Below are 10,660 nucleotides of genomic sequence, written 5' to 3'. Positions count from 1 at the left end.
CATTCTCATACCAAGCAACTGGAAAATGGAACTCAATCCCACTCCATATACGAGATTGTACAAGTCTTAATAGCTTTAAAAAGTATCTGAAGACATGGCTGAAAGAGAATCAATCTTGCGATCATTGATTCTTGTATATATTTATAACACCAAATATATTTTGTATGTTTTTTACTGTAATGTTGCTGAGCTGTTTTTATCTGTTTTTTAATAATTGTCTGTAATGTCTAGTATGTTTTTATTTTGCTCTGAACATCCTGCCCAGGGACCACAGGTGCAAATTAGCTGTTTAGCTAACCCTGGTATAACTAAATGACATACACAGCACAGCATTAATAAATGATTAATTAAGACCAAAATGTATTAACTAATGTGTTAATTAATGCTGAGTAATGCATACATAATGATAACTAATTACAATATTAAACTTTTATTCATGCTTAATAATTTATTAAATTACTTTGTAGTAAACATCAATTAACTGCTTATGAATGCATTAACTAATATGTTAACTAGTGCTTAGTAATACATAATAATGACTGTTATTATTACATTATTACAGTTAATTAATGCTTAATAATGCACTAACTAACTTTAATTCCCATGGCAAGAGACCCTTTTCGTAAAGTGTTACCTGGGCCTCATACTAGGTTTTAAAAATGATCTAACCCTTAGAACACAGAGCATTTCAGCTGCTTTTGTCTATTACTATGTTAAAACATACAGTATATACACAGGGTATAAGAATGTGCAATATAGAGTCTCTTATATCCTTTTTTCAGCACAACCTAGGCAATCTGATGAAAAACAAATTAACCCTCACAGTTGAAAGTTCACTTGGCTCGTTTTCATGAACAAAAAGAAAATAAAAACAGTCTATTTTTGTGACTTCTGCACAATTATTGTTGCTTTATATCACTGCCAAAGATGCGGCATAAAATGAATCATAACTTTGACTGAACAACACATAAGAAGACAGAAAAACCCACATGCTTAAAGCCTGGATATGTGACCTATAAACACACACCCCCAGGATATCCATATAAGGAGTTGTGTATTATTCCCATGGCAAATTACCATGGGTGCACCTGCGGCACAGATCTGTGCTACGTGAACACGAAGGGTTAAAAAAACAATAAAGTGAAACATAGAGTTTATTCTTTGCTCTGAGGGAGAGAAAAAAAACCTGGAACACTATTTGTCCTGGAATTTCCCATTTGCTATTCACATTTCAAATAAAGTACTGTGCAAAAGTTTCAGGCACCACCAGCTCTGTTGTTTTCTCTGTCTGTCAAATTCTGTGATCATGTGAATTGTGAATGAAGTGATGCCACTTAAAGCTGCTCTTATATATTAGTGAGCTGTCAATGAGTTTAACTCATGCAACATGTGTATGTGATGCTCAAGCTTTTCTTGAATACACCTGGCGTAATAGACTTTTTTACAGCAGATATTTCTTTAAATGAAATAGTCGGACAAACACAGGATTTACCAGTAACATTATTTAAGGTTCCACTCCAGTATTTAACAGAGCTGTGTTATTGTTCAAGTGTAAGGGTTGATCACGCTAAATACTTGAAAACTGTGGAGGATGGAATTTTATTTTATTATTATTTTAAACAACAAAAAACTGCATACATATTTTCTGGATGAGTTCCAGTAAAGTGAAATAAAAAATAATTCTCCTCTATTGTCTTTATATATACATTGCTAAAACAAATCTAATGGTGGCTTAACACTTCTTCACAGTACTGTATGTTTATTTGTAAACATCACACAGGGCGTCTTCAGTAGTTCACAGACATCGCACACTTGTCAATGGCTGGAATGGAAATATAGGACAACTCATTTTAACAGTGCACACAATATTTGTGTTTTTATGAAATACGCTCAATTAAGCTGTTTGACGCGACTGTGCTGTGCTGTAGTTCACGCTGTGAAGCTGCTCTCATTATAATGAGATGTAGTAGCTTCTACGCGTTTAATAAATGAAATGTGCTCAACAATCCGTTGTCGTCTGTCGATATCGGAGCCGAGTAAGAGGTTAAAATGACGGCATGAAGAGCAGTGCAACTAATGAGCCACTGTTGTGATCTGTAAACAGTGAAACATTTGGGCGTTGAAGCTAATCAGGACGTAAGAATATATTGAACAGCCCCCACTGTGCTTCTGTTTTACTCGATCAAACGTTATATGTAAGGAAACATCAAGCCTCAATAGCCCTTGGTTTTTCCTCCATGTACTGTGAAAGAACAAAGTGCATTTTCTTGATGGCCAGCTGGGTATCTTCAGCAGACACCGCCGGATGCCACACGGCCCGTATTGAGTTTCCATAAAAAGGGTACATGATAACCTGTATCCCCTGTCCCAGTGCGGACACTTCTTTCTCACACACCAGAGCCATGCGATCACAGAACTCAGACGGACTCCAGCTGCACCCGTTAAGATAGAAGCGCACAATGTTTGTCTCCACGGTTGCCATGTCCAAGGTCACTAGGTCACAGTCGAGCACAGCTGGTTGACAGAACACAACACAGAAGAAGAATGAACAAGACAGCAGCCAGTTGGGTTCGTTCAATTTCCACAACGGACAAAAATTGAGCACCTTACCTTGAGCAAAGACTTTTGCGTTGCGATGATCCTGCTCCAGTCTTCCCATCATATGCTGCAAAGATACTTTTCCAGCTGCTGCTAATACACCAGCTTTTCCCATCCACCCGCCCAGAACTGTACAACACCGCTTCGCTTGTTTTATGAAGTCTCGGGGTCCAGCGACAATAGCGCCCACAGGGGAACCTAGAACCTGTTACACACCCATAACCTGAATGTCAGTTTTGTCTTATATCCCTTTTGGCCAAACACATTCATTCTCCAAGAATATATGCAGACATTCTCTCATGTTTTCATGTTTTCATATCCTACCTTGCAGAGGTTTAGACTGACGGTGTGTGTGTGCTGCAGTATGGTGGACAGAGAAACGCCCTGGGCCACGGCAGCATTCGCCACCCTGGCTCCATCCATGTGAACTGACAGACCGTATCTATCTGCCAAAGCCCGGACCTTGGAGATGAAGACAAACCACCCAAAGATGATCAAACCGTTGAGGGATGCTGTAGTTTCCACAAGACTAAATATATATATATACATATGTATATAAAAGAAAATTCGAGAAAAGAAGCAGAGAGGAGGTGGTAGGGGAATGTTACATAGAGCAACACATTCATTTTTAATATACTGATTCTCCCAATCATCGAAATTGGTAGCAGCCTCCATCTTTCAATTGAGTTATTTAGTTCTGTATTTATGAGATTATAATTTTGTTCTACTAGCTGTTTTAGAAGTACTCAAACTGTGAAACGACAAATAAAATTGTAATACATCTCAAGTTGGGTTGGATCTCTCATTTTCATTTAATAACAAAATCGAAGACTTGGTTTTATTTATTTTGTAACCAGAAATACTACTAAATGACTTGGTTATTTCCAGAATAATTGGTATCGATTTACTTAAATTTTGGACAAAAACAAAATTACATCATCTGCAAAAAGGGAAGATTTTATGACTTTCTGGTCTGACCAAACTCCCACAAAGCTGAGGATATGGTCCATTTTTATATACAGCCTAAAATCACAACAGCTTTCACAGGTTTTTAACACATTGTGTCAAACAAACACAAAGGGAGCAAACTGCGGACCACGCAGAGAAGACAGGAGTGTAAACCACAAGCGGTGAACAGTGAGAAATCCAAGGCCAAATAAGAGCTATTATAATAGATTTAAATAAACTAACTCCTCAACAAAGTCTGTTCCTTTGCATGGTCATTTCTCCAGAACTCACATCCTGTGTAATTAAGTTTGGTACCAGCAGAGGGCACACATAGACCAGCATTACACCATGTTACACCAGGTAGGCAAGGTATTAGTATCTGTGTATCCCAGTGACATCTGTTCCATCCCATCAGAGAGAGAGTTTCTCTCCAGCCTAACTTAACCACACAAGTGATGCAGGGACCGCTTTTTTCTCCGCAACGATCCGATTTTAAGGCCCTAAACCAGGGGTCTCAAACTGGTGGCCCGGGCCCCAATCGATTACATCGGCCCCCCCACTTCATATCATGTTATAATGAAAACATGGCCCACGACCTCACCTTCTTCACACACAGTGTGTAGCTGAGGCACAGCTGCCAACGAAGTGATAGAATATAATATATGTTTGCGAGCAATGTTTTTATAACAATAATAATAAGACATTTGGTCCTAATTATCCTATTATTAAATGTATCATATACAACATTCAATTACATATATAAATATACGATTGAACCCTTAATTACAGTTGTCCACACTATTATTTATGCAATTTAAAATAAATGTCTGTTTTTGATATTAAAACATTACTTTTGCGTCATAAATAGTATTATTAGGTATACATGTGATATCATGATGCAATATTGTTTTTTTCCCCACTTTTTGTTCTCTAGGCCGGCCCCCTCTTGGCCACAATAGATGCGCATTGGCCCCCAGGTCATTTGAGTTTGAGACCCTTGCCCTAAATGTTGGTGAAAATGTACAACAAATTGGCACACAAATCGGAACTGCCAAAAAAAAAAAAAAAAGAGGAAATGGTGCAAAAAACGGCACAGTGGTGCACCTAAGGTGAGAGGCAGATGGAGAAAGCCAAGACTAAGTTGCAATAAATGTCACATGACTTAGTGGAAACATGTTACAGCCCGAGACAAGGCGCCATGGCCTCAACTTTGCATATTTCATAAATGAATGAACTTGTCTGAGCATGTTAATAATACCTACATTAAAAAAAAAGAAGCATACATTTACTTTTAATTACTAGACACATTTTAAAATCTCAGATCAAAAAATGAACACCACAGAGGGGTCGTTGTGTCGCTCAGTAAGAATAACTTCTCCTGTTAGAATAAGACTTGTATGTCTGAGGTTGTGAGTTCAAATGTCATTATGATGTTTTTTAGTTTAAGATTCAATGTAAACATTCAAAAAAAAAAAAACAGGTAGCTCAGTTGATAAGAACACTGCTGTGAGCTTCTGATGTCAAAGGTTCAATTCTTATAAAGAACAAGACATTTTAAAGGCGCCATTTGTAAGAATGTGGCCAAAAACAGTTACTACACTCAAATTCAAAATACCGAGGTCTTTTAGGTTTTGTTTTCTCCGCCATTGTAGCTCAGACGTAAACTGGCAACCCGTGGTTCAGCTGAGACTCTACTGACTGCAATGATTGGTAGGTGGCGGTAGGTGGCGCCACATGCCAAAACATGATTTCAAAACATAAACATGATATGCAGTCCGCAAAAAATGTGAATATTTGTCTGTACTGTTGTTGTTGGTGAGTTCAGTATGTTATATAAATATTATTCCTGAGTCTCTGTGACATATTAGGAGGATTTCATGGCCAGTTGCTTTAGAGTTATTACAAAATGCACCTTTAAAATTCAACATCCAAATGGCCCAGGATTTCATGGCAGGGTGTCTTTGTTCACAGCCATAAGGTTGTTCAGTCTGCAAGGTGACAGGTTTGGTTCCACAGCTGCTGGGTTATGTGTGCAGTCCAAAAGATGTCAGACTTGGATCCACAACAATGGCGTTGTGTCCATCCTGCAAGGACACAACCACAACCATAGAAAAGGGGTGATGGTTGTGCAACCAGCATTACCGCTCAGTGGTGGAACCAAGCCTGGCACCATGCCGAACTGAGTGAATCCAATCAAGAAAAGGATTCCCACTCACATCCTGCAGGAAGGACAGAGGCAACACACGTCCTCCCCGTGCGTTGTGTGTGTTCTCCAGACATATTAGGCGTGTGCGGCAGTAAAAGGTTAAAGGGTATCCAAGGCGGATCTTTGATTCCACCTCCTCCAAGTCAAAGGTCCCATCAGGGAGGGTGGTCGTTGTGGTGGAGTGGATGCCGGCCACCTGAGTGCACACAAAAACACACACTGAGCTCCTACAACTAGAAACTGATGTGTTGTGTTGCTGTGCGTGAGCCGATGCGCTGTACTCACCTGTGCACTTCCTCCTTGCTCATAAATGTGCAAATGGCACAAATCGCCCACTATCATCTCGTCGCCCCGCTCATGGCAGTGCACCATCACTGCAGAATGAAGAACACGTACATGTATGAGTGTTCTGACTCTCACAGAATGCAATCGGCCGCTGACAACTCCAGCTCACCTGAAATGAGGTTGGCCATGGTTCCTGTGGGGACCAACAACGCAGCCTCCATCCCACAAATATCTGCTGCAATTTCCTGTAGCTCTGCAGTGAAACGGCAAATATGGACTATTTTAAAGTAATGAACAACATCACCGAAACCAATTCCAATGCAAAACAAATTGTAATCTTTACACTAATCAAAACAGTGATTTATAGTTCAGACCCGAGGGCCAGGATTGGGAAACACTGGCTTAGTTATGTTTAAGTCACACGCAGCATATCAAGAGAAGTGATTCAGAAGGATGTTGTGCAACCATGTATTTTTCGGTAACTTAACTGAACTATCATTGTCCCCGCCCCCCCTCAGAGCTCTTACAGGAATTAACCCCCCCTCCCATCCCCATATCATGTGAACTGTCAGTATTCTCACAGTACCACAGATAATGTTATGGAAGGTTTCGGGCCCTGAGGCAAAAACGTACAAAGTGTGTGATTATACAAAACACGGCAAAACAACGTAATTACTGGGTATATTTATATAAGAAATAAATGCCAATGAAGTTGCAAATGAAGGTGACTTCATATAACTTCTGGAATTATTTATCAGAATCAGAATACTTTGTTAATCCCAGAGGGAAATTCAATTCACAGTTGCTCCTGCCATCGAAAAGCAAAAAATCAGATTAGAATATAGAAATCTGTATAAAGTATTTGAAAATCAAAGTATAAAACTAGAAATAAAGGTATAAGAACGAGAATGAAAGTGAAGTGACAGAATACGTTTAAAGTGTAAAATGTGGAGAATAATAATTAAATAACAATTAGTGTAGAGTCTTCAAACTTTCTGATGTACTCACTGTTATTATAACGCTTGGTTTGAGACAAGGTGGATTTAAACCACATTTCAAAGCCTGCAACAGCTTGTTCATCCTGAGGACACAATCCATAGACACAGCAATTTGGTTAACGCAGTGGAATGTAATTAGGAGTGTCCTCCTGACCTCTACATCGAGGAAACCAAACAACCCTCTGCATAAGGCACAGCACAGAAGAGCTCACCTGGACAGGGCTCGGCTGTCTTCACCTAAGACAGAAGCTTTGAAAGAGGAGTGAAGGATCTGTGTCAACCTGGAGAAAGCATCACTCAGCTATCAGTCAACTGAGACACTGTCACACACAGGACAACAATAGTGAAGTCCAACACGCAGGCCAGAGGCGATTCTAGAGTCTGTAGGGGCCCTAAGCAAAAATTCCCAGGGAGCCCTTCCAACCATCGTGTTACAAATAATCTGACACCAACGAAAAATGTTTGAGTTCAATTTTTTTTTTTAATTTTTTTAAATAAATTAAATGACATAGAATAACCTTGTAATAAAAAAGTATGTGAAAATATAAATGTAAAGAACAATAAAATACTGTAAATAGCTTTTAAAAAACTATATAAACTTAGTAAAAAAATATATACATTACACTGTAAAGAACCCACATTATGAAACAATATTAATATATAGAAAAATAAAATACTGTAAATAACTGGGGGGAAAAAACATACATAAACTGAGTAAAAAAATATATGCATTACTCTGTAAATAATCCTCAACTTGCAGAACGATAACTTGACAGGTTAACGTGAGGTGGGGCCCCTTTAGGGAGGTTTCCTACTGAGTAACTTCCTAACAAACTTCCTACTTGTAAATCGCCCATTGTTTTTTAAGGGGGACGGGGGAGGCGGCTGGTCACTGCACATTTCAGTAAAAAAAAGCCCTCAGGCTCCGAGTGTCGGGGGGGCCCCCCTATCAGCAGTTGCCTGCCTTGTCTGTTCACAAGCTGCGCCTCTGCACGCGGCAGACTATCAAGTGACAGCCTGAAACTGAATGATCTCGGTCAAACTCAACAACTCGGTGGACAGGTTTCAGCTTAGCAGCTGCAAAGTCAAGTAAGACAGGCAAGAATGACATGTTTTGTTTTTCCCTCTCTTCACATCACGGGGTTTACAGCCGCTGGTCAGAATGCGGACAAACCGGTATACGCTTTATTTGCAAAGACATGAGACCCGATTAACATAGCGGGTGTCCGGTGTCAGCACCAGTGGCTGCTGATCTCCACATGGACCCTGGCGCTTGTATGTGACTGTATCAGACTGAGATGGACACAGACACAAAGCCGAACACTGCCGAACTGTAGATCGGTTAAAAAAAGACTTAACAATCCTAAAAACGTGGGTTAATCTCCAACAATTACCAGGGAAATGTCAACAATCTCAATATTTAACATAGGAGTCTGGTCCACGAGCGGCGTCTCAAACAAACCAGAGACTGTGTCAGGCGGAGTCTGTGCTCCGGTCATTAAGGGCGTACTGAACAAATAGTTTTAATTAACTGATTCAGTTAAACTGTCAACAAGTCACTTGTTTGTGTGTGTGTGTGTGTGTGTGTGTGTGTGTGTGTGTGTGGTTTCAAGCAGCCGTGCAGTGATGACTCCACCCATGTTGAGTAGCTACTTTTTTGTGATGGAAATCCAACATAAACGGGCACTACGTGTGGGAAATGAGCCCGAAAGACTTCATCCAAGAGCTTGAGCCAAGGCGCACACAGTTCTCATCCACGCGACCATCAGCGACAGAATCACCACGGAGACATACGCGACGGTCGGCGCACATTTCACAGACCCGAAAGATATCATTCTCAACACGACCGAAATTCAGGCAACACACGCTGATCTATCTCCATCACCATGGACAGCGGAGGTTATATTAACGCCGTCGAGAGGCACCTGCAGGCCGCCAGTGTCCCATACATGGCCCAGTGGACAAGAAGGTATAACAACATGATATTAAGTTAAAAAAAAACATTATTTTTTTTTTTTTTTTAAATGTAATTGAAAATAATAAAAATAATAAGAAATGGGATCAGAGAGACCCTTAACCCCATGTTGAAGCATATGAACGGCAAAACTATACTGTAAAGCAGCTCATCGAGACTTTTTAAAGCTCTATATACACAACTCACAAAGTTAGGGTTGTTTGGCTTTTAGATTCAGTTTCAGAATGCACCTAAAATGCACTATAACCTTTACGGGTGAACTTACTTTTGAATGCACACGTTATGTTTCAGTACTTATTGAATAACATGCTGTTCTCTAACAAGGTGATTGACCGCAAACATCACAACAACTGTCTGATTTAGTGGTTCAATAGTTGAAAAGTTCTGGTTCAATGACAATTTGTATTCAAATTTTTACATCATGAGACCAAGACAACACTTTAAAATTGATCAAGTTATTGAGACATTGAGAGTTTCTTCTTAAATGCCCTGCATTCTTGGTAGAATATCACTGTAACATGAACTTTTCATAGGGATATTCTTGTTAAATATCCCTAACTTTTTGTGAGTAGTGTAAATACAGACATTACCATACCATACAGACATAACTCTTTGGTAGTAACGAGTAACAAAGATAGTAAAAGTAAAAGTAAAAGTAAAAGTAGCTAAAATTATAAAGTACAGATACATGAATTTTGTATTTAGTTATATTACAAGACTGTAAAATGTAATGAAATCTTATGAAAGCTGACACTACTTACCAGTAACCAGCACTTCTGCTCGGCCAGCAGCCCCCGCCATGGCCTGAAGTACTGCAGGTCCTGGTTTCTTGACCGCATCAGTGCGGAGGTCAACCACCCGCACATGGGGCATTCCATCCAGCACAGGATACTTGATTCTGTAGTAGCCTCGTTTCGAGCTCTGTCCCCAAATAAAAGCATGGCCCTGTTCTTTTAAAGCAACATTTCGACCGATCCCTCTCAAAAAGAACCTGGATGAAAAGGTCATCACAGACAGTCTTCTGATCACCTCCATTGTCCCGACACGGCAGTCAATGCAAATGAAACGGGAGAGCTGTTATATACGCGGAGATCCCCTCAAGTCAGGACAAGTCAGGTTTTTCATGTTCAACCCAGTGAGCAGCAAGCACTTTTTCTCCTTTTTTTCCCTCCTGGTAATCACACTGTTGCATAATTCCTCACAACCACAGAACGGCAGCCAGTGACGAAAAGGCATATGACATCAAATACGCAAGAGGAAATGCGACAACAACATATAATGTAGAGTATACTATATGTTTGCTGTTTATTCTACCTTTACTCTTTTCCTATATCTGCTGGTGTAATATAATTTTTTTAAACATTTTTAAAAATTAAAATGATTTATTCCATGCACCAGAAAGCGACCTGTATGACAGTAGCAGTCCGCCATGTCTATCAGCCAACAATGGCATCTCCACTTGCATATTTGGCAGGCAACAGTCAAGACAGAACAGGTCATAGTACTATTATGTAAAAGACCCCAACCTTAGAAACACAGTTTGCCTCATGGGCTTTATAGCCTGACCTTAGATATTATCATGGACTGAGGAAAAACTCCACAAAGAAAATCCTGGATACCTCAGGAGGAGCCACAGAGGATATATACAAC

General features: G+C 39.8%; 1 protein-coding gene across 1 annotated transcript; it reads right to left on the bottom strand.

The window, feature by feature from the left end:
* Positions 1–2,206: 2,206 nt before the first annotated feature.
* Positions 2,207–10,045, bottom strand: LOC310936519 (uncharacterized protein; the record flags this gene model as incomplete). Its single annotated transcript, XM_083900592.1, has 7 exons — positions 2,207–2,514; positions 2,611–2,803; positions 2,923–3,060; positions 5,763–5,948; positions 6,038–6,126; positions 6,207–6,290; positions 9,772–10,045. The coding sequence occupies 7 exons, from the start codon at positions 10,043–10,045 to the stop codon at positions 2,207–2,209; spliced, it is 1,272 nt and encodes a 423-aa protein (XP_083756718.1).
* Between the last annotated feature and the right edge of the window lie 615 nt (positions 10,046–10,660).

Source organism: Microchirus variegatus (assembly GCF_963457635.1).
Source record: "Microchirus variegatus genome assembly, chromosome: 14".
Taxonomy (NCBI): Eukaryota; Metazoa; Chordata; class Actinopteri; order Pleuronectiformes; family Soleidae; genus Microchirus; species Microchirus variegatus.
This window is presented reverse-complemented; position numbering and strand designations above follow the sequence as displayed.